This window comes from Trachypithecus francoisi, unplaced genomic scaffold, assembly GCF_009764315.1.
Source record: "Trachypithecus francoisi isolate TF-2019V2 unplaced genomic scaffold, Tfra_2.0 Lachesis_group15, whole genome shotgun sequence".
NCBI lineage: Eukaryota > Metazoa > Chordata > Mammalia > Primates > Cercopithecidae > Trachypithecus > Trachypithecus francoisi.
The window spans coordinates 89344049-89369196 of record NW_022681460.1 but is presented as its reverse complement, the minus strand read 5'-3'; the positions used below and the strand labels follow the sequence as shown (position 1 = coordinate 89369196).

The 25148-nt window shown below is 36.8% G+C and overlaps 1 protein-coding gene across 2 annotated transcripts in view; it reads right to left on the bottom strand.

Moving 5' to 3' along the window:
* Positions 1–2603: 2603 nt before the first annotated feature.
* THEMIS (thymocyte selection associated) overlaps positions 2604–25148 on the bottom strand; it is a 203236-nt gene continuing 180691 nt past the window's right edge. Inside the window, exons 5-6 of one of the 2 annotated variants that reach the window (XM_033235523.1) lie at positions 14018–14153; positions 2604–4578 (exon numbers count right to left, since the gene is read on the bottom strand). In XM_033235523.1, the coding sequence (XP_033091414.1) occupies positions 4547–4578; positions 14018–14153 (168 nt within the window). In that variant the 3' untranslated portion in view covers positions 2604–4546. The remainder of the gene's footprint in view (positions 4579–14017; positions 14154–25148) is intronic. The other variant, XM_033235525.1, reaches the window with a different exon arrangement.

Sequence of the window (25148 nt, the reverse complement as noted above, 5' to 3'; positions counted from 1 at the left end):
GTGTTTGTCCCTCTCCCTGATAAGTTAGCATCCTTTGAAGAGACAACCTAGTCAGTTGGTAATAATTTTATTACATTGAATCCTTCACCCAAGAAGAATCTATGCTTTCTCATAACTGAAATCGAAACATACTCCAGGTATCAGTTTACTTTTCCTTTCCACGGTGCCTCAGCCAGCACTGCCACAGAGGGGTCACAGGATTTCTGTTCTCCCAACATGATACGCTGTGTAATATCATCTCAGATCAAGTGACACAATTTGTCACAAGGGAGACGCAACAGTGGGATATACCTATTGGACTCATTTGTCCTGTCATATGGTACAGAATTTGGAACCTGCTGGCCTCTTGGATTTGGAACAAATTTTTGAAGGTTCAGCTGAGGGATCAGCACAGTAGTATAATCCATGCTCTGGGGTACCCTTAGGATCAGGCTGGAAAGATTAGGTTGGAGTTCTTATGAAACCATATATTTATCTGGATCATTCTCCTGTCCTGGTTCTGCTTCTTCCACTTCCATACAGATTTCTCCTAAAAACACTCCAATAAACCACTGAACGAGTATCTTCCCCCTTAACCTGTGCTTCTAGGGAACCTGAGCTAAGATAATAAGGACTAGATGAGTATATGTCATGGCACATAAGAGTGGAAGTGGGAAAGAAAGAAAACTCAAAGAAGAAAATATGCAAAACTCCAGAACTAAAAATCCTTGATCTAACATTTTATATATAATTTAGAACATATATATATTATAAAATAATAACAGATAAATGTATTGAGGACTTACTTTTTGCCAAAGCTCTAAGCACTTTACATATATTCATTCATCAAAGTATCACAACAACTCTACAATGTAGATTCTATTTTAGTTCTATTTTATGTATATGTAGGAATCTGAAGCAGAAGGAGGCTCACACACCTACCCAAGGCAACCCAGTAAACAGGGAATCAATATTCAGACCTGGGCAGTCTGGTCTGAGTTCTCACATTCCTAACTTTAATCAGTTCATTCAGCAAACATATACTGAGTGCCAGATATATGCCAGATACTATTCTAAGTGCCTGGGTGTAGTGTAGAAACCAATAAGAAATCTTGCCTTCAGGGGGTTTATAGTCTAGTGTAAAGGAGACAGAAAAGAAACAAGATATGTAAGAGACATAACTTGTTAGATAGAATAAACTATTATGGAGAAAATTAAGGCAGGGAAGGAGATAGAAAGACTAATAAGAGTTGGTTGCAGTTTGAGATAGGGTGGCCAGAGCAGGCCACACTGAGAAGGTAATATGTGGATAAAGCCTGAAGCAAGTAAGGGAGTGACCTCTGTGGAGAGGAGAGCAAACTGTGTTCCAGGCAGGGAGGACAGCAAATGCAAAGGCCTCAGGGTAGGACTGGCCCTGGCATGGTTGATAAATAACGGTGTATTAGTCCATTCTCACACTGCTAATAAAGACATACCCAAGACTGGGTTATTTATAAAGGAAATAGGTTTAATTGACTCACAGTTCAGCATGGCTGGGGAGGCCTCAGGAAATTTATAATCATGGCAGAAGGGAAAGCAAACACAACCTTCTTCACATGGTGGCAGTAAGAAGTGCCAAGCAAAAGTGGAAAAAGCCTTTATAAAAGCCATCAGATCTCATGAGAACTCACTCACTCACTCACTAGCAGGAGAAGAACATGGGGGAAACTGCCCCCAGGACTCAATTACCTTCCACCGGGTCCCTCCCACGACATGTGGGGATTATGGGAACTACAATTCAAGATGAGATTTAGATGGGGACACAGCCAAACCACATCAAATGGGAAGATCAGTATGACTTGAGCAAAATGAATAGGAAGAGTCCAGAGAGAGAGAATGGGAATAGATTGGGTACACCTTTTGGGATCATTTTAGGAATTTTGGCTTTTAGTCTGAATGAGATAGGACATGACTGTGGTGTGTAATAATAGCACATATTTTAATGAGATCATTCTGGTTCTCACAATCCGAATAGATTGATAGGTAGGAAGGGCAGGAACGGGAAGACTTGTTACAGGATTTTTGCAATAATCCAACAGAGATGACTGAAGTTTGGACCACAGCAGTAGAAGTAGAAGCAGTCAGAAGTTTTACAATTGTGGAAATATTTTCATGGTAAAATCAAAAGAATACTTTTATTCTACTGGATTTCATTTTTAGTATTCCAGCCTCCTGGGGTTATAATTAGATCCTAATTCTGACTTCCCCCTGTGTTTTACACATTATTTTCCTTTTAGAAGCAACTTGAACCAAGAACCATTGGATAAACACCTAAAAGTCTCATTACATGTTGACTCTGACCTTAAAACAAACAGTTTTTATATTAAAATCCCAGATATAAGAGTTGAGCTAGACTATCTCAACAATCACATTTTCCTCTTTCCATTTCTCACTCCTTTCTGGCAGCCTTTTCCAAAACTGCTTGGCTGATTCAATTAGGAAGAAGCCAGTATTAACACTTCGTAGTCTTGGCCCCTGTCCATGCAACTTGACCATGTTCTGAAATTTGGTCATTATGATTGAGCTCAGCACTGTAAGTCCATAGGGGATGGAGAGGGAAGGAAGGAAATCTCTCTCCTCCTGGCTTTTTTTTTTTTAGCAAAAGCAATCCCCTCCTTAGTTAACAATTTATTTCAATTCTAGTTAAAGACTATTTTAACCTAATCGTTACAGGAAGATAGTTATTCTAGAGTTAAACACAGAAGAGAACACATACAAATAAAAATTAGGAAATTTATTTTCAACCTTCCCAAATCTCTAATAAGTGAGCATGAAGTTTATTACAGTTTTCAATATCAAGACAACTGGAAACGCAGTATGTGAAAGGACTTATATTTAGAAATGTTATATATGATTTCCATTAGAAAGTCCTTGATAATTTATGACCAAAGGAAGATATGCATTCTCTTAATTTTCTAATCAAAGAATGGTACTTACTAAAAGTACAAATTTAATCGTTCTCATATTCCAAATGAAAATATTAATTATTCACTATTACCTGAAAAATAACAAATTATGTGAGTCTAAAATTACCTATTGTGCAGTTTGCCAAGGTTGTTAGGTTAAGATTCGCTGTGGCCTTCAATAACCAAATGTGGCGCTTAGAAAAGTTTCTGCTCTAATCTGCACAAACAGGCAAAATAAATAAAAGTAAAACTATCCCATAAAAGTTTAGACATTGTAGATAAGAAATGATATTACCACAATCAAATCACTAAGCAATATTTAGGACATTAGAAATCAGGATTAATTGTCACTTAGAAAAAAAGTAAGGTAAAGTGAGCTTAATTATAATATAAACATTGAAAAAAACTCTAATTTTTTTTGTTCAAAAGCTGACTCACAATTTATTGTCTTCAGAAACACTTTGGTACAAAATCAACAAATTTCTCCAAGTAACATAAAATAATTATGAGATAAGATGTTAGCTAACAGATTTTGTACAGGGTATGATCTATGGATGAAGTTCAAGCGTTACTATTAAATTCCTGTGTAACATTAACCAGATAGCCTGTCTCTTCATTTTGTTAGAGGAAAAATAATATTGCTCCTGTATACTTAATACATAATAAGATAAATTATCAAAATGTGAGAGCTCTTAAAATAATTTTTATAGATGATGCAACTATAAGAGCATCATTCTAATGTACACTAATTAAGAATCACTTTGGTTTATTGTCAGCCAAATTTATTATATCTCATTACAATTTTATTGCCTTTTTCTTTACATCAAATATTATGATTAACTAGATACTTTTCCTACAATCCTAAGAAACATTCATCTAAAGAATTGTGTGGTATATAGTACATAAAATACAAAGGCATCTTCTCAGAAATCCAGTGAAATTTCAGTCATGAACTTGTTGTTGAGTCATAGAAGAGGTTATGGAAAACTCCTATGACTCTCAATGTCTTTGGCTGTTGGAATTCAAACATATTTATTACAAAGTGTATTTTGTAAATACACTGAATGTGAAGTCAAACTCTCTTCCACCCTTGATAGGTAGGGATCCCAGTTCCAAGGGATTTGGATAAGAAACCTGGACATTTTAAATCACTCAGATATAATTATTTTTCTGTAAGTTAGTCTTGTTAGGAATGATGATAGCACTAAAAAAATGGCAAAACGAATTCTGGGAAAAAAAGAAAATATTTGATGAGCTTTTATCCTATTTCAGACTGGTTTTACTCAGAAACTGAAATACAAAATTATTTCTCAATTACTTAGTTGTTGGTGGTAGAAATATGAACCTGAAAAAAATGTGCACGTTAAATAAATATGTCCTAAAGAACAACAGAACAATACATACAGATTTAGACACAACAGAATAGACTATACGAATTTTATGTCTTAGGTTTCTCTAAGTTTTAGCTGTTAAAAGTTTTAAGGTTGTTCTCTCCTTTGCAGCGATGAGTCAAGTTTCTTCTGGAGTCCATTGGGGAATATTTGTTTTTCAGCTAGAAGGCTAGCTTCTTTTTTCCCTCCAACATTTATGTTTGTTGCCTAAGTGGCTTCTGTCACATCTTGTTATTTTTGATGTTTTTCATTCTTGAATGTTTCTATAAATAAAAAAATAAGAAGCATTTATCAGAAAAATGTATTGAAAATAACCAGAAAGGAAACTGCCTGCTTTCAAATACTGTTGACACTCACATGCATGTATGGTTTTTGAGAAATGGTTGGAAGCAAAGCAGAAAGAGCCAACAAAATAAAACGAAAACAAAACAAACAAACAAAAACACAAACAAACAGAAAAAGTAAGCTCTTCACTCTTCAGAAACAAGGTAGATACTTGGATGAGGTAGGAGATAATAGCTTAGATGTATAAGTGCTTTTCCATGGACAAAATGCTTTTCTTTGCCTTTCAGTTCATCCTTATAACAGCTCTATCATATGGGTAATGTAAGGTAGAAAACTGAGACCTCAGTGAAGTTGAGACCTCCCCAGCAATCACACAGCTAGTAAGAAGATGAAGCTGATTATGTCTAAAAACGTCTATTTCCAGACTCAACAGTCTTTGGCTGTGGCACTATGCCTACAGAATAGAATGCAAGTATAGTGGAGTTCTAAGAACTACAGAGGAGGAAAAGGGTGCCTAATAATTGTTAGACTGAAGAAAAATCAACAGGCTTCCAGCATAAGTTGTACTATCTAAAGTTCCTAGTTAACATATACACAGACCTGGCATTAACACAAAATCATGTCAGACTCTCAAATAAAGCAAGCTACGCTATGAATAGGAATTGTACCTGTCTTCCAGTAAGACACTTTATTCCTTTTTACTACGGCTTTATGGAGCATGATGGATGGGTGATTAAAAGAAGACCTAAAAGTAAGCACTACAAGTGGTCAAGAGGAAGAGAAAACCAGAAATCTCTGTGACCCTCCCCTGCCTCTATTGTACTAGAGGTTAGTTAAGTGCTAGTTGCCCGGACCTGTAGAGAAAGTCTCTGGTCCTTGTTGGTCTTCCTTCTGAGCACTCAATAGCCTATAATTTCCTCCCTCCCTCCCTCCCTCCCTCCCTCTTTTTCTCCCTTCCTTCCTTCTTTCCTTCCTTCCTTCCTTCCTTTCCTTCCTTCCTTCCTTCTTTCCTTCCATTTGTTTTCCTTCCCTTCTTCCCCTCTCCCACTTTCCCTCTCTTCTTTTTTTCTTCCTGCTTCCTCTCTTCTTTTCTTCTTTGAATTATTTTTCTGTCACACTAGCTGTATAACCTAAAGTAATTTACCAAACCTTTATATGTCTCATTTTCTCATTTTTTTAAGGAGAAGGAGAAAGAGGATAATAATGCCCATTGAATGGAATAGTTGCAAAGATAGAATATGCCAATAAATGTAAAAAGACTAAAATTATCTCACCAACTCTAAGTGATTTTCATGATGTGTGTGAAACACAGAAACAAAATATGCAGTTTCGTGGCTCCTGAGGAGGTCACAGACTAATTGAGAAAGAAGAAACGTAATGTCAAAGGAGAAGGAAGAGGAATTTCTCCACATACCATGTTAATTCTCCTAATGGTCTGAATTTACTTTCCTCTGTCAACATTCCCATCAGTACTAACTGGGACTGGGAGCTGGAGTGGTCAGTGGGTTGATGCAGAAGGGAACCTGGACTGCATGCTCTCCTAGATTTCCTTCCCTCTCCTCATGATCCACTGTCCTCAATGGCTGCCTTTAAATTTTTAGATCTTTCTTATATGACAAACAGTAATAAAACCACACACTGCAGAATATACATTTTAGATATAAGAACACAAGATTTTTAGGCAATATGCCCAGATTTAATTCCCACTTCTATCATTTACTATCTTTGTGACTTTATCTATAAAAAGGAGTAACAGCAATATTTCTTCCTTGCAGTGTTGCTTTTCTTAGGGAGCAGGGGGATGGGATGAAGGAAAATGAAATAAATGAATTGTAGTACAGAGAATCGGAATCTGAAGACCTAGGTCTGATTCCTGAGTCTACAACTTAACTGGCTGCGTGTCTTGAGGACTCTCTGAATTCCATTTCCTTATCAGTGAAGACGTTTTCATGATAATAACTGAATCAGCCGGGCGCGGTGGCTCACGCCTGTAATCCCAGCACTTTGGGAGGCCGAGGCGGGCGGATCACGAGGTCAGGAGATCGAGACCATCCTGGCTAACACTGTGAAACCCCGTCTCTACTAAAAATACAAAAATTAGCTGGGTGTGGTGGCATGCACCTTTGATCCCAACTACTCAGGAGGCTGAGGCAGGAGAACGGAGTGAACCCGGCAGGTGGAGCTTGCGGTGAGCCGAGATTGCGCCGGGCGAGGCATATAAAGGTTATAAGCAAACTAAAGTTATAAGCATAAAATTACATGGGTAATTATTGGAATAAGAAGGTTAAAGTGAAAGAAAATTTCAGTTTCCTCATATTTTGGAAGAATCAAGCTGAAGTATGTTTAAAAGTAATTTACATTCTCTTATAAACCTGATGTTTCCTAAAGTGTTAGTTTGAAGGAAAGCTATTCCCTTTTCACTTTTCTTTTGAGGAACTTTGAGTGCTGTACCCTGAAATTGCTCAATGTGATGGTGAACACTCAAACCTGCCATGAACCATCTTTCTCTTTTAGGATGCAACTTGATTGTGGTTTCTTGGAGTCTCTTCTGAACAGTTTCAACTGGATTTTCATTCATGTTTTCACATTTCTACCCACAATTAACTTCCCTTTCCTTAGTATCTTTTGTAATCAAATTGTGGGCTGAGACTGAACAAACAAATAATACAAGTTAATAGCTGCTTTATTTCCCCTCTCATTTGAAGTGATTGAGTATTGCATCATGTTTCAGAGGTAAGTCTTCTATTTGTACTCCTGGCAACTGTTTTTGAATACAGAAAATGTTTGATAGAATCCACACATAATCTGTCAAGCACAAGGTAGGAGTCTGGGGTTCATTTCTGTATTCAAGAAATACTTACTGTGAACCTCTTATGGGCCAGACACTTTCCTATAACCTGAGGATAGAGAAAACTGATAAAAACCCCTGCCTTCGTAGTGACCTTACGTGGAGTAGGTGACCAATAACCAAAATAAAAAGGACACTGCAAAACATGTTAGAGAGTATAAAGGAGGCAGATAGTGCAGAGAGGAGGGTTATAGTTTTAAAATAAGGTGATCGCCAAGAAGGTAACCATTGAATAAAGACCAAAAGGAAGTGAATCTGAAAGCCACATGGATCTCTGGGGAAAGATTATGCCATTTAGATAAAATAGTCTGTGACAGCCTGGGGATGGAGCTCTCCTAGGGTTTTTGAGAAGCAGCTATGAGGCCAACATATCCAGAGTAGTGAGAAAGGAGAACTAGAGAGGCCACTGGAAGATACTGAGGGAGGAGTTACACAATCTGACTTAAGATTATTATACTTTGGCTGTTGTGTTGGGAATGGACACTATGGGCCACGTGCAGGAGCAAAGAGACTAGTTAGAAAACAAGTGCAAGAATCCGGATGAGAGACAGTGGTTGATAGCAGCAGATAGTTTAGACTTGGTTGGTAGCATTAGCCATGGAAAACAGAAATGAGCATATTCTAGATGTTGTTTGAAGAAAAAGCCAACCAGACTTTCTGGTACAGTGGGTGTGATAAGTGAGAAGAAGTGAAGGTTGTTCACAATTCTTCTAGTGCATTATTTTTCAAAATGTGATCCATAGAACGCCTACAGCAGACTCACCTGAGATACATTGAAATTCATCCCCGTGGTATACCTGAATCATACTTTTTCTCTAAAGGGCTAGACAGTAAATACCTGTTACCATTACTTGACCGTGCCGATAGAGCACTAACGCAGTCATAGACAATGTTTAAATAAATGTAGATGTGTTCCAATACAACTTTATTCATAGACATTAAAATTTGAATTTTATAAAATTTTTACGTGTCAAAAATATTATTTTTAAATATTCTTTAACATTTGAAAATGAAAAATTAGGCTGGGCGCGGTGGCTCAAGTCTGTAATCCCAGCACTTTGGGAGGCCGAGGCGGGCGGATCACGAGGTCAGGAGATCGAGACCATCCTGGCTAACACAGTGAAACCCCGTCTCTACTAAAAATACAAAAATCTAGCCAGGCGAGGTGGCGAGCGTCTGTAGTCCCAGCTACTGGGGAGGCTGAGGCAGGAGAATGGCGTAAACCCAGGAGGTGGAGCTTGCAGTGAGCTGAGATCTGGCCACTGTACTCCAGCCTGGGTGGCAGAGCGAGGCTCCATCTCAAAAAAAAAAAAAAAAGAAAATGAAACATTAAACATTCCTGGCTCCCCAGCCATAAAAATCAGGCAATGGGAACTATTAATATTTTAACCGTAGGCCATGATGATTTTCCAACTCTGCTCTAGAGAATAGATCCCAAGAATATATATTTTTAGCATACACATTAAGCGATATTTTAAAACACAAGAAATCCCGTGTAAGATAAGTATTTTTATTCTAATTTTAAAGATAAGAAAACAAAATCACAAACAAATGTGACATCCTTTGAATTAGAGCTTAGTCTTGGGTCTGTCTCATTGCAAAACTTGCACTTTCTACCATCCTCCAGCACCTCGTGGAATATTTTCCCAGGGGTTAATATTTCTGTTCAACCATAGATGGAGCACAGAGCAGAGTAAAAAGAAAACAAAAAGATTGCTTTGCCTAGAGAACTGTTTTTCCCTCTCAATATGGTACACGGTTTTGTTTTATAATAAGCATTCTGCTGATGAGCTCTCCCATTGGTGAAGGTTTACGAGTAAGATTTCCATGAAAAGCAAGCACTGCAGGAAATAAATTAATCTCTAGGGAAGAAGAGGGGCGAGGTTGTCAGTGCTCACACAACTTCCTAATAGGAAATGATATTTCAGAATTGTTCAAAGAATGAAATGACTATGGGTTGTCCTTGCAGCACATTCTTAAACATTTAAATCATCTGAGAAGAGGGAGATAGGTTGCTATAAAATGAAGAGCAATCTTATAACATTTTTCTTTAGGGTGTCAGTATTTCCAAACTAAAATAGCCTTATCTAGAAATATAAAATAAATTCTACTAATATCATTATTTTGTTTATATTATTAAAAATCTGCATTGATGTTAAATATAAAGATGAAGGGACAGATTTTTAAATCATTGGTTGAAAATCATACAATATTTTAAGTAACAGATTTTCTAGACTTTGGAATAAAAGTGATTTTTGCACTTAAAACACTACTTAGAATAAAACTGAACTATTGAGGTGTTTCTTCTTTAAAATTAAGAGACAACAATATGTTTTATGATCTAAAATACCTACCTCTTGATCCCATATAATCAGTCTTTCAATTAAGGTCTTTAATATAGAACCCCCAACTTGTCTAATCCTCAAAATAGTCCTGATAGGAAACTACTTATGTTTTATTTTCCATGATACAAATAGGATCTGAAGTTTATGTTAAGCATTTAGGTTAAACTAAAGCTATAGAATCATTCTTTATTCTGTAGCTTCGACCTTGGCCTAAGTGGAGAGCTTTCCCAGAGAGTTTGTTTTTTTCTGACCTGTTTAAATTCCCAAATTAAGTAGGATCTTAGATGTGGTGAATTACCTGTATGTGAGTCTCACTTAAAGATAAGACCATTTGAGTCCAACAATTTCAATGCTCTAACTCAGAGTAAGCCATAGGATCACAGGCTTTCAGAACTGATAGGGCCTACAGATTATCTGGTATACCCACTATTTTGATGGAGAAAGTCAAGCTCAGAGAAATGCAATGGCTTCTGAAAGGCTATGCATCCAGGTTGTGGTAGAACGGGGACTCAAACTGGGAGTGCTTGGGTTTCATTTTCTAGCCCAGGGTTTGTCTTACTACCTGACTGGTCTAATTTATGAAGGACAAACAGTAGCACAGATTTAGTCTAAAGTTGTAGGGAAAATTCAAAGACCACAGTCGAAGTTACAAAAGGAAGAAAATCGCATTAGAAAATAAGGATCAGGAGAGTGTAACATTTGCTTATTAGAAAACATTTATGTTTATGTAGGGCAAAAACAAATAAGCATATTTAAAAGGTCATCCTTCCTGGCAATGATCTGAGTTTCTAGAGAGACATAAGGAGGAAAAAGGAAAATGGCCCCCTGTTTAGCCCGGAAGATAACCGGAAGCAATGGCAGCAATTAATGAGTGACCCACATAATAATCAGATCCTCCTCAGAACTGAATAATCATCCTCTTGTACCAAATGGCTGTGCCCTTGGCTGAAAAAAGCCACATTGCCCATAACCACAGACTCTCCTCAGGGACAGCTGCATCCAATGATTGTATGATGCAGGGGGTATAAAAGTCTGTTCCCCACCCGCTAATTCAGGACAACCCTGAAGAATCATGCCAACTCCAGAGCTCCCTATGGGATCAGTTGAGGTCTTTGTTGTGACTGTATCATGATTCAATTTTTCCCTCTGCCCAGATCTGCTTCTGGGACTCTGCCTCAAGTGCTGTTCCTGAGAGCACTTCCCAACCAACTTTCCACATGTAAATCAGCCCAGGGAACTGGATACAGCAAATAGTACAATGAAAACATTTCCACTTAACACGTGTTATTACTAAAAATAGACCTTAAGCTGAATAAACATTGAAGTCCTGTGCTCCTCCTCGGCTATTGCTGCTGAGATAAGATGGGGAAAGAGTCCATTAGGGAGAATCAGGGCATCCATGTCTCTACACAATTGGAGTGTTTCTTTTACTGTGAGGAATCAGTGACATTATCAAAGAGGGTTTCTCATCCCCTCCAATGTTCATAGCATTACAAAGGCCATTACATCTCCAAGAGCATACTGTTCTCAAAGGCAAAAAATGCAGACAGAAACTCAGAGACTAAAAGATCCATAACATCAAGTGGCCACAGCCAGCAATTTACAGAGCATATCATAGGAAAACAACGTTTTCCTTAGCAATCAATTCATAAAGATTCAGTAGTTAATTATTATAGCTTGACTTCATTGTAGTTTACTATGTGCTATACTTTTACCTATTTGATCTAATATAATCTTCAAAAAAAAAAAAAGCCCATGGTATAGCACTACTAGTAACTCAATTTTACAAATAAAGGAATAGTCTTAAATAACGAATTGCTCATGGTACATAGCTACCTAATGGGGAAACCAAAATGTAAACTCAGAAATCTCAGTTCAGCCTCTAAAGGTCTGTGCTTTATCATTCTATCACTTAATCATCCTACTTTCAGATAACATATTTTAGTAATTTATGGATAAAATAACATGTAGAATTAATAACAATGTTCTTAAAATAAGTCATGGGCATTACCAAGCAACCAGAGTGAATCAAGGACCCACAGAACAAGGTCATCTAGAATCTGGTGAAATGTTTTCATCAATTTCTTAGTGAAGATGTCAGTGGCTGGTAGCACTGTTCCTAAGTGAGGATTTACTGTACTCTTAGCTGGAATAGAGTCTTATTACATAATTCGTGTTCAGTCATTCCCAGCAAAATTTTAGTTGTTGACATTGAATACCAAGATAAATAATTTCCTTAGTACAATTATTAGATACATATTTGAAAAGGTTCCACCCCATTTAACTGAAAGAATTAGGTCTGGGTATCCCAAAAGAGCAACACTAGAAAAGCAAAGCAGCACCCCATCTTAATTAGGCTTTTTTTTTTTTTTAAGTCTGTGATATGCTACAAAGTCTCTGCAACTGTTACTCTCATCAAAGATAATTTAGGAAATGACTGACTTATGTCTAAACATTAGAAAGAGGAGAAAGCTCAGAAAAGGCCTAATCTACCCATCCTGAACTCAAAGAAGGCCACTACATATTCCATAAACTATCCATATGAAGTATGGTAAATGTTAAGTATGGCTTCAATGAGTCTTTTTTTTTGGAAATGAAGAACATATACTATATGATATAAGATAAAAATAAAGTTTGAAAAATTATATTCTTGCTCTACTCTACTTTTGTATTTTTATATATAGAATTATCACACAATTATAATCCATAAGGAAGAAAGACTGTAATTATTGCATTTACAAATGGGAAAGCAAATAAAAATATTGCCAAGATGTTCACACTGGGTAATTTCTAAATAAATGGATGTTAAAATCAAATTTATCTAGGAAAGGAGATTCCATTTTACTCTCTTGAATGAAGTTAGGGAGTCTCACTTGCCTAGAACCACTGCTTTAATTCCAGGTCATTTTTGTCCCTAAAATCATCACTTACAAGTAATATGTTCAAAGCTGGTGCTGCTCTGGTCTATAACATACGCTGTACTACTCACTCAGGGCACAAAGCTGGGACTACTGCTGTACTATCCCAGAAAGATTCACATACAAGGGAAGATTAGATAACGTTTCCCTCTGATTGAAACAAAAACTTTGATCTCAGGAATTGTGTTATCTGGTACTTTTTAAAATCCACAATCTTAAAGAAAAAAAAAAAACAGGTTCCAATGAATTAATAATGGCTTGAGACTCAATGCGCTGCAGCTATTTTCACTGCAGTGGTTGTTTCTTTTATAGTCACACTTGATTAGTATTAGAAATATGGAGGAATTGCAATATGCATGGTTTTCAAAGCCCTTTACAAAATTTCATTTTTCTCACTAGGAGAGAGTCAATGAAAAGGTAATAAGAAAAGCTCTCTGGGACATTTTTATAGGAGTGTCAGAAGCCAGTAAGCTAACTACATGAAAGAACCCAGATCGTGCAGACAGCGTTTGGAGCAGAAACACTTCAGAGACTTTATATCTAGTATTTTGACTTTTACATGTCCTTGGAGAAGAAAGCGTGCTAGCTACAAAACCAAATAAGGATGAGAAAGGAGGAAACCGTATGCTTAAGAATAATTACGGTTTCAATTTTCATATGAAATACATGTGAAGTTTCAAAGATAAAGTGTAATAGAAATTGAGGGGGTTTGGTGTGTCTAAAATATTGGCAAGAAACAAACTTCTTATTTCCCTTGCTAGCTCATCCCAAATTTCCGCCATATGGAAGTTAGTATGGGTAGCTTAATTGAATGCTATCAACTCCTCCACAAGTCCATTTGCTTTTGTTTTGCACTCAGTGGAGATGAAAAATTTCAGATCACAATCTCTATAAACTGAACCATCATAATTCAAGCTTGCATTCAATGACTTATCTGACACTTCTTTAAATTTAAAATATCTCAATTATTTCAACCTCTTTTCAAGACAGTAATTCTTCTTTTTCATTGTTCTAGAAAAAAATCAAAATATTATTATCAAAAAAGTACAAGCAATCGGCCATGAAAACCATATATGAGGTGAAAAATCTAATAATGGAAAACAATAAACATGACTATTATTATTGTGAGTGTTCAACATCATGCTTCACATAAAACTTATTTCCATCGTGATCTGCAGAGCAGGGTGATCACTTTGGCTGAGTCATATATTCCAAACAAAATAACAGTAAGAATCTGTCCATTGCACCTTTGTCATGTGGACAGTCAAACTACCGTGGTTTAACTGATCTACAGTCACATCAGTACCTGCTACTGCCGTGGCCCCACGGTTGCTCCTCTCTTTCTCTTCATCCACCAAATCATTCTGACTACCAACCGGTACTTTCGAATCCAGGCCAGCTTGATTTGGGTGAAGTTTCTTGGTTATGTCTACGTGATGACGCTGAAATGACACAGGTCAGAGTGACTGATTTCATAAGTAAATTATCAGTCCAAAATAAATGCTTCGCAGAAATATGAAATATTTATCACATGGCAATTCATTTCTGTATGTCTGAAATAGAACATTTGAGATGTCAAAGCAAGTTACAAATTATATGTTCATCAATATATTTTGGAAATCGAGGTGTACAATTTTTGAAGCAATCTAAGTAAGTAGAATAAGAAATAATTTTAGGCATAGAAAACCATCTTCAAAGACCATTTGTGTATATCACTTTCTTCTTGTGAAGCTTATAAAATATTTTTCATTTAGAACATTTTTATTTAGTTTTTATTCTTATAGTTAACTAATCCAGCACTTCATTATATATTACATAATTTCATATTATATGATCAAAAGCAGATTTCATTTATGTATCATCGTACTCTTTATATAAAACAAATCATAACATCTACTATAAATTAACCGACTTTTTTATCAGCATTATGCAAATTTGACAAAGCTCCTCTAGTCAATTTCAGAGTAATAATTCATCATAACAATGAATTATTAAAGAACGGCATCAATGGTCCCTATAACTCATCTCACATGTAAGAGATGTCACAGCATTTGACATTATACTGACACACTGTATGCTTCAAAAGAATCATCAGATGGGAACAAAAAGTGAAGACTTCAATTGGAAATTAAACTTCCAGCACTTAATTAATTCATACCCAAGTCCAAACTGGAAGTTTATCAATTTGAATAAGATTACAGAATACGTGAAGATTGTTAGAGTCAATATTATCTCATCAATTATGGCCATTCAGACTATCCATGTTGACTCACTAAAGGATAGTATAATGGACACCTTTCCTGTAAAGTTTCTCCTATAGACCGTATATTGCATGAAATTCATTGAAAGCTTGATTTTATAAAATCAGCCACTCTTAAAGCTTGAGAAAGGCCAATAAGGAAATTAGGCTTTAGAATGATTAAATAATTCACTTGAGTTAACAAAATGAACAGTGCTGAGCCTTGTAATATGAATCCTGAACCTTGGACAGTGTTCTTCATGACTGATTTCTTGAGATTTTTAATGCAGTGGACTGGATGCCCAGGTAGCCCCTACTCTTCACTCCTCTCTATATCCATGTCCTTTCTACAGAATTTTGCAGTGCCCTCCTATTCTGACTTTTGGCCTATTAACGTGGCTTCTTCTGGCCCAACAGGATATTGACACAGAGGCTTGAAGGAGGCTTGCACAATTGTTTTTGCTCATTCCTTAACTTCCACCATGCCATGAGATGATGCCTAGACTAGCTGGCCACAGATTGAACATGAGATAGACAGAGTTCGGTCACCCCAGTTGTCCAAGCTGAAGCAAACAACAGCAAGAGGAGCCCCAGACATTTGGGTGAAACCAGTCTAGATCATCTGAGACCAGCGCAAGTCAGCTGAATTCCACGGCTTCGTGAGCAAAATGAATGTGATTTTGGTTGTATGCCATTATGTTTCTCTGGTGGTTATGCAGCACTGTATGCTGATAGACAACTGGTACATTCAACCACCATCTATCTATAGTATCCCAGATAATGGATGTGGTGTGAGAATACAAACATAACATGACATTCTCTCAGACTCCAAATTATTAAAACACAATTTCTTACATTGTTTATGCAGATAATTAAAATAGAGTGTGGTAAGTCATTTGCAGATATTTCTCAAATTGCTTTTCTAATGGCAAAGGAAGGGATCCTAGCGATACTATAAAAGACGGCTCACAAGATCAGTTTGGATGTTGGTATTGACTAGAACTAAACCACCCCGCTTGTTTATTTTTAGCTCCTCCACAGCCCACAAAAACATAAGTCCATCACTGTAATTTTTAAAATTTATTGTCAGGCCTCTATTATCACGTAGTTTTTGGAAAGAAGCAGATTTCAGTATCCAACTACTTTCCTGATTCTGAATTAGACACCTTTGAAAAGTATATTATTATTTCAAGTTATGACATGAATATTAAATCATAGTTTCTCAAAACTGAGCGATGCAATAGATTAAAGAAGGAATAAGCTTCATGTTTGTTCATACCAAATTCAATTGAAAATATTAAAACATTGAGGGAAAGTTAAGAATTCATGCAAGTTACGTATATTCTAATATATTCCAGACTGAAAATAAAAGAAATGCTGAGCTTATTTACTCATGAAAGGATTTTTGTGAAAGTCTGAGAGAGAAAATAACCCCTTGATCAGAATAGGTTCTGAATTGTAAAGGTCCTGTGCTTCCTGGTGCAAACCTCTGGCAGACTGGACATTTTATAAACATATTAGTATTTCAGTAATTAAGAGCCTCATTTTCCAAGAAACAGTTCCCACAGTGGAGTCTCTTCTTAAGTAAGCCCTGTCAGATTTTCCAACTTCTCTTTTACATTACATATTATAGCCAAGCTGCTGTTCCTAGATCCTAACGTAAAGGGAGGTAGGTGTCTCTTAAGTTATTGACCCTGCCACACTCCTCTTCCTTGTTTACTTAGCCCCTCCATCTAGTTCCCTGGGTCTGCACATTATATCCTGGCATCTCTTTTCTGCTACAATAAAATTCCTACAGTGTTTCATTCTTAATTACGCAACTGCCCTCCACTAACCCTCAATTGTCTCTTCCCTCACCCCTTTCTTATCTCTCAAATTCTTCCACCATGCCTTGATAACTTTGCTTCATGGTTTGCAAACTTCACTACATATTCAACTCCTTTTCTGAACATTGTCTCTACCTTCTTACCCTGACTAAAATCTCATTCTCCTTTGAAGACACCACTTCTTCTGTGAATGATACCGGCTGCTTATTCTTCCTCATCCCCGTTACCCTTAAGTGGAGGATCCCCTTCCCTGAGTGTTGTCCATTGCACCTTACCTCCTTGCAAATGTGCCTGCTGCTTTGATATTCCTGTCGTCTAGCTATGCGCCATCTCTCTTCTTGTTGGTATCATCTATCTACTAATCTCTATGCATCTTTCAAAAGAAGTCTTTGGCACCTGGACTGTTGTCCAGCATCTGATGTAGCCTCAGCATCACCATGATCTTGGACAATATCCACATCTACATAAACATTCTATCTTATTCATCCCTGGATCTCCTTATTACAAATGAACTTCTCATTTTTTCTAACTCATGCTTTCAGTCCCAAGATCACATTTGAAGTCTATCATCAGCTGAAATGTTTCCACCTCCAATATTAAGTGTGTTCCTCTTTCACTTCTTCTCCTATCCTCGTTTATTCCCTCCACTCCAGCCAAATTGCCTTCTCCAAGACTGCTTTTTCCACAATTTCTGCCAAGGCTATTTGTGGACTTCACTGGGATCTGAGATCCACTAATCCCTTTACTTTCTCTATATCCATCACCCCCTTGCTCTTTTTCCTTTCTTCTCTGCCCAGCATCCATTTCTGTTCAGAAACTTCAATCTGGCCAATAACCGGCCAGACTTCAACTTGTTTCACCTCTCAGCAGCATCTGACATGTCTGGTCACCTCCTTCTTTTGGCTTCTGATGTTCCTCCTACCACTCTGAGTGCTTATTCTTAGTCTCCTTTGCTGGAGTATCCTTCTTTAACCAAACATTGAGTGTCAAGAGGTCTCAAGGTTCTGTTATTCTCCCAGTTTTCTTATTACCATTCCTAGATAATTTCAGCAATCATGTGGCTTGATCTACCACCTGTACGTTTATGACTCCAGTGGGGAGGTAGAGATTTATGAAATGAGATGAGGTGTAGAGAGGCAGAAGCTTGTATGCCTTAGTAAGCACTCTGGACTCTAATTCTAACATCCTTTCAGGTCCACAATCTCATCACACTTCCTTCCTGTCTGAAGGCTTGGCTATTCTGTTTGCCTAGGACATTCTTAGTAAAATTTCCCCCTTAATATTACGAAGGCTTGGGTTCCTGCAAGTATCACTCACTGTATAAACCTTAGCCAGTGCCCTATTTTCTAGTCTTTGTGCACCTTGTACTTCTACTGTAATGCAATTTTTATAATTACAATCAAATAATAGCTGTTTTCATGTTTAATGTCTATCTCCCTGGCTAAAATAAAACTCCCTGGAAGTAAAAACTATGCATACCCTGTTCACTGTCCCGAGCTCTTATCTCAGGGTTTTAAATATAGTAGGCATTAAAAAACTACACATTAAATAAATAGGCAAATTCATGAATAAAACATGACTTAATTTTTATGACTTTTTCTTTAGCCAGTTATCAATAGCCACTGTATAGCCACACTCCCATGCATAAGCAAGTTTGTGTATATCATCACTCCTAACAGTACTGCTTATCATTATATATTGGTAGATAAAATGCAATTACATTTTACCTTGTTTTATCTATAAAAAACACATATTCCAAATCCTGTGCTTTTAAATAAACTCATTACTGAAATCATGCAGAACTATATTTATACGGTATCCCATAAAGCTCTGAATCAAATTACATTGGTCAACCATCTACGGAAGTTATAAATCTGAGAATTGTTATGTTAGAGAAAGTGAGAATTGAGAACTAAGTATGTAAACACAGCGGCCTCTATTACCCTAGGTGTGAGAATGTGGTCTGACAACAACTGGAGAAATAAAACCCTCTGTCAGGTCCTGCTTCTGTGATGTCAAGTCTTCAACCTGAAGGTTGGGTCCAGAGGAAAATGAGAAAATTAAAATGTCTGCAAAGAATGGAGAGGAACACAGATAAATGTGAACTGCCATGCATCAGGCCTCTGTGATCACGCTGTAGTTGTACTTCAAAAATAAGGTTCTGTTTATTCTATGTAATTTCCATTTAACTTGTTATTAGAAATGAATCATTACTATCCTGTCTGCTAATTTGAAATGACTATTAAATCATTTTTATGTATTTCTTGGCTTGTAGTTTGCATGTTGTTTTTAATGTTCCTGCTAAAGGTAATGATGCAATTATAAGGTACTGACTATTTGTCTCACAAAGAAAGGAACAAATAAATGTTACCAAAAAGTTAACCAAGATGTTCATGAAAAAAAAAATGGAAAGAGCTCTTCAAATCTTTCACCTCATAACTAAGGCCATGCTGTTGAGTAAAATCATACTTTTTCAATTTATTGAGATTCCTAGTTCATGATTGTGTTTATTTGTGCCCCTTCTCCCCAAGGGCAAATGGGCATGTTTTTCCTTAGAGAGCTACAAAGGACCTGTCTTAACCAGGGACTATACATCACTCATATTTAAAGCAACATGAAGTATCCTAGATAAAGTACTTTACTTTTTACTTTGTAAAAAAATCAATCCTCTGCTGACTATAAAAAGCAACCTCCCTCTCTGCTTATATAAACACTGCTACTTTCCACTGCCTGTACTTTTTCACTTCAGAAAGTACATTTAAGTGAACAAATTTCAAGTGATATTTGAGAATAAATCTCTCATTAACTAACTTTCTTCCAGAGAATTAAATTCTACTTAAAATAAGAACAATGGCAATAATTCAGAGACTATACATAAATAAAAGAGAATACAGGTTTGCTAGGGATATGCAAATTATCATTCTAAAAAAGCATTCTGTATGTAATCTGTCTCCTACTGTGTATGTGTGTGTGTCTCTGTGTGTGTTCTCTTCTGTTTATTACATAGTTGAATCACCATAAATAATTTAGAAGATAAATAAGTGTTTTATATAAAACTAATTAATTTCTCATTGTGTATTATAAAGGTCCATAATATAATAGAGGTAAATATTTTTTTAAAAAGCAAGAATATAAACTGAAAAATAATCTGAAACTGACCATCCAGATAGACAGGCATCTCTTTTGGGCAATATTCTGAGGTTTCCTACTATGATTCATATATACTCAAATTGCCCTTTCTGCACAGAATGTCTTCTTTACACCAACTCAGAGAGATCCTTCTGAGCCTGTTCAACCCTATCCCAAAGACATGCTATCTTTTGACCCTTTCCTGTCCCTTGCAGCCTTATGTTGTTTACAGAGGGTTTGCTCAAGCCTGTGTTTGTCAGGCTTTGGTTCATCAGCTCATCAGAAGCTCATTTCCCCTTTTCTGCTCCTCCTGGAGCTTTAGGCTGTGACCTTCCCAGGTGAGATTCCTTGCTGGCATCACTTACCCTCCTTGGCTAGTGCTCCTCCTCCCTGGACCATTCACACCTTCTTATTCAAATGTGACCTTGCTGGCTAGGTCTGGGCTGGCAGTTGGTCAGGAACTTCACCAGCAGTCACAGGTGTTTGCATGTGGCTTGACGCTAAGACATCCTTGGGCCCAGTAGTGGTTAACAAGAAGAACAGACTCTTCCTTCTGTGCTTATTCCAAGTACCTCCAGAAAGTCAGACATGTGATAGAGCTGGTATCTACCCTGACCTTTCCTTGGGTTGGAGGACAGACAGTAAGCCTACGGAAAAGAAAGATGCCTGAATCTATTTCCCTAGTTGCTCTAATAAGAGAAGACAGCACCCCATCTGAATCCTACAAAGACCTCTTCTTCTTGGACTGGCTGGGACCAGACCCAAGAAAAACCACCCTTGCTGTAACTGATTAGAAATCGTCTCACATATCATATATCAAATATCTTACTGTGTCCTCTGGGAAAGAAGTTCTTCATTACTATTAAGATTATTTTATACTTCACTTTCAAGATATGTTTCAAGACTATATCAAGCATTAAAGTAAGAGATTAACAGTACTCATATTTCAGATATAGATTTCACTTGCATCGTCCTCTGTTTTCCCTGATGAAAACTGGGATCTAGGTAATTTGACATCTAGAAGTCCCACCATCTTGATTTATGTTGATTTAATCACCCTCTTGGAAAAAACCAAATCCTAGTTCATGGATGCGGGAAGAACTCAATATAATCACATACTTTGATTGAAATGAGTTAAAGTATTTTCATCTACAATACTTAGGTGGAGAACCTCTTCACATACTTCCATCAAGCTCAAATCAATGTGCTTCTTGCTACTCTAACATTCTGTGAATTTAGCCAAAGATGAAATGAAGATTTGAAGCAAGGCTTAGCCAACACTTCTTACTTTAAAATGAGATCTGAATAGGCAGCTAATCTGTACAATTATTATTCTTAAGGAGATAAACAAAAATTCCTTCTACCCTCAAAGATGTTAGCCTTGTCACTCCAGATATTGGACAATCATGCAAAAGAATTTGCTATTTTAGAGACTCTGTGGCAAGTCCCTCCTCTTCAAAATGCCAAAGTTGGCTTACTCAAAATGCTGATGTAATGCACACTGGAGCAGCTCTTTGTGTAGCGATAAATCTTCTTCCTTATTTTGTCTTCCTGAAAATTTGGAAGTAATTAATTTGCATGATTATTGTCATAACTTTCAAAGCTCCTATTTTAACGGGAAATCATAACTCTTAGAGTCTGTGAGAGTAATCTGTGGCCAAAGGGCAGGAAAATTAATCTTATTTTAAATTATGAAAACAGAAATTACAGTAGAATCAACAATGTGACACATTTTTTGTTAGATGAGATTTTGGTGAAATTAGTTTTGAATTAGTGGACATATGAATAGCATTTGAACAGTGTCCAGCAGGGTGACAGTTGCTGCAGATGGCAGATGGAAACTGTGGTATACTTTATAATAGGTCTGTCTGTATCTAGGAAAATTATTCTCAATTCATTTCTTAAAAATTACCTTTGAAATCATCTTAGCCTTCTGGGTATTAAAATGCAGGTTTTCACATGAGTCTTTAAAAGGTATACGTCCTGGCAATCTGATTTAAAACATTGCTGCATTATTATTTGAGCTAGAAATGATTTTGATGAGTATGACTCATCTCACTATTTCTTCACGCCTTCAAATTACTGTATATAAACTATTGAATGGCATTCTTGCTACCAAAGTGTTGCTAAAATACAAAATGTGTGCTGTTGTGAATAGGTGCCCTGCATAGGATGTGGTCCTTGAGCCTGCTTTCTATTTCCTCAGCTCAGCTTAAGCCTGGTAACATTTCTTTGAAATCTCTTCCTATAAAGGCTGCTCTTCCGACCTCCTCTAATTCACAAGCCCTATTTCTGATTCCCCTTTTAAGGCATTGTCTGGCACCCCCACCCAAAACCTTTTTGAAATTTCTATAGATTCCAGGCATGGCCCTTCATCTTCAGGATCCTTCTCCATTTTGCTCAGAATGGCCTCTAGCTCATGTTCTCCTCTTTGCTCTTCCTCTCCAAACATGACATCAACAGATCTTAATGTTTGCACCACTGTTGAACTTCCTTTTAGTCTTTTTTAGACTCTTGTAAGTACAGTCAGAACATGGACCTCATTGTTCATCAGAATTTCTCCATCCTCACGATCTTGGATTCTAACACTCTCCTCTGTGCTCTCACTTGCTGCTACTAACACTGCTCTTCCCTCTTGGTCTTACTTTCTTTTTTCTGGCATTGTTTTAGCTTTATTTTTCATCAAAGCAACACATTCACGTTGTAATCAATCAAACAGTGCAGAAGACTTAGAAGGGAAAGCAAAAGCCTCCTATCCCAACATTTCCAATCCCTCAGAGCAACTTCTTTCTTACTATTTCTGCTTTTTAGTTTTGCTGGCGTCTACATCTGTAACATTTACTTTACACATTGTGACTTATCAGCTTAAATTACTAACTTTCAAATATTAACATAAAAGATAAAGATTTAGTTAATTTATACCAATTCATTCCCTTTCCATTGTTGTATGATCATTCATTCATTCAGCAAGCATATAATGAGCAACAACTATGCAAACGTATTGGGGATATAGTACTAAGAAAGAAGAGGCAAAGAATTCCCTGCCCTCCTTGTGTTTACATCCTGTGTCGGTGAGTTGGGATTTGGGGTGAGGTGGCAGGGAGGAAGAGCCAATAACAACTACATCAGGAAGATATACAGAATGAGTTCAATGGGAAAAAATGAAACAGAGAAGTGGAGAGACAATGTAGAGTAGGGCAACAAGGTTGCAATTTTAGATAGTTTGATGTTTGAGCAAAGATTTGAATGAGAAGAGCTTTCATTATATTTGAGCAAAGATCTGAACTGAAAATATTTTTTCCTTTGATTACATTTGTATCTTCAAATACACTTGAACCCCCTATCACTCTTTCATTTATTTTTACCTATTGACTTCTTCCTTGCCTCACTGTTTCCCTACCCAAGGGGCTTTAAAACCTTCATATTAAAAACTTTCTTACTGTGATTATCAGATATCACATCCTCAATTTCCATTCTACCCCCTTTGCCAACTTCTTCTCTCTCTCTCTCTCTCTCTCTCTCTCTTTCTCTCTCTCTCTCTCTCTCGCACTCATACCCAAAGGTAGCAAGCTCATTGCTGGTTTAAAAGAAAAAAAAACTTGAAATTTTCTATTTGTTTCTGACATGCATTCATGTTACCTGGTGATATGTGGGTCCTCAGTGTTGCTCAGTTTTTTGGAGGATCTCTGCTTCCCTTCCTTTCAAGAGTTCTATGGAAGATATTTCAAGGCTTTTTCTCTTTTATCAAAGTTCACAATGGAAATTCAGCATTCCTCATTTTAGAATGTTACTCAGTCACTTAATTCGTTGATATGGTGGCCATCTGAAATCAATGCCCACAGCTCTCCTTCTCTTTCCTTAGAAACAACACTTGATTTCTTCTGTTTCTTACAGACTCACAAAATGTCCAGTCCTTTTTCCATGTGCATGCCTTCCCCTTGGAATATGACCCTTTCACTTCCCCTCTTCCCATGACATACTTAATCAATCATTCTTCCAACCTCTCATATTTTCTGACTCTCCTCTTCCATTGCATCATTCATTTTTCTGCCAAGCTTTAACAAGAGCAATCCGCTTACTGCTCCTTTTGTTCCCTCTCACTCACTTATCTGGGTATTTACAGAATAGAATCTGGTTTCTGTTCCTACGACTTGACCAACAATACTTTCACCAACCACTTTCTAGTCATAAGTCATACATCCCAAAGTGCTTTTTCAGACCTTGTGGTTCCTAAGTTTTCTACTGCATATAACTCTGTTAACCAACTCACCGTTTTTTAAAGACATTTTCCCCTCAGTCTCCAGTATTTCATCTCCGGGATCCTTATGCACTCATCTCTTTACTACTTTTTCTCTTCCCTAACAACTTCTAAATTAGTGATCTCTAAACCATTCTGATTGCATGTTATTAATAAAAATTTTAAGTGTAAAACATAAATATGATACATGTATATAAACATAAAGTGATACACATGTATTTAACATATGTAGTTGTATACATTTGCTGTACTAATATAGTATGTGTATTATAAAACAAACTCAAAGTAGAAATTTCAGAGAGGTAAAATTGAAATAAAATATTTTGTTTAATGGAAATTTTTAAAAAATATTTAAGGCAAAATTTTATTTCATGTATTAATAATATATTGAGAAAACAATGGAATGGTTTTAATACTTTTTTAAATTTTGATTTAACACTTTATGATACAGCAATTCAATTGTTTGCTTTATAATTAAGTTCATTTGTGTACTTAGTTTTCATGGCTATCACCACTGAAAATGAAGTGCCACAAAGCCATGTGGATCCAGCAGGAAAAGTATATTGTTAATCACTCTAAGTCATGATGAATATGTTTCAAAATTATCTACCAATTGTGCAAATATGTGTTGAAAATGGCTAATAAAGTTTTATCCACCTTGATGTCAAATTATTTTTAAACCATAAACTGGCTGAGCATGGTGGCTTATGTCTGTAATCCCTGCATTTTGGGAGGTTGAGACAGGAGAATCACTTCAGGCCAGGAGTTTGACACAAGCCTGAGCAATATAGTGAGGACCTATTTCTAATAAATAAATAAAAAGCCAGGAGTGGTGGTGGGTGTCTGCAGTCCCAGCTACTCAGGAAGCTGAGGCCGGAGGATGGCTTTAGTCCAGGAGGTCAAGGCTATAGTGAGCTATGATTGTGCCACTGCACTCCAGGTCTAGGCAACAGAGAGAGACCCTGTCTCTATAGGAAAGAAAAAG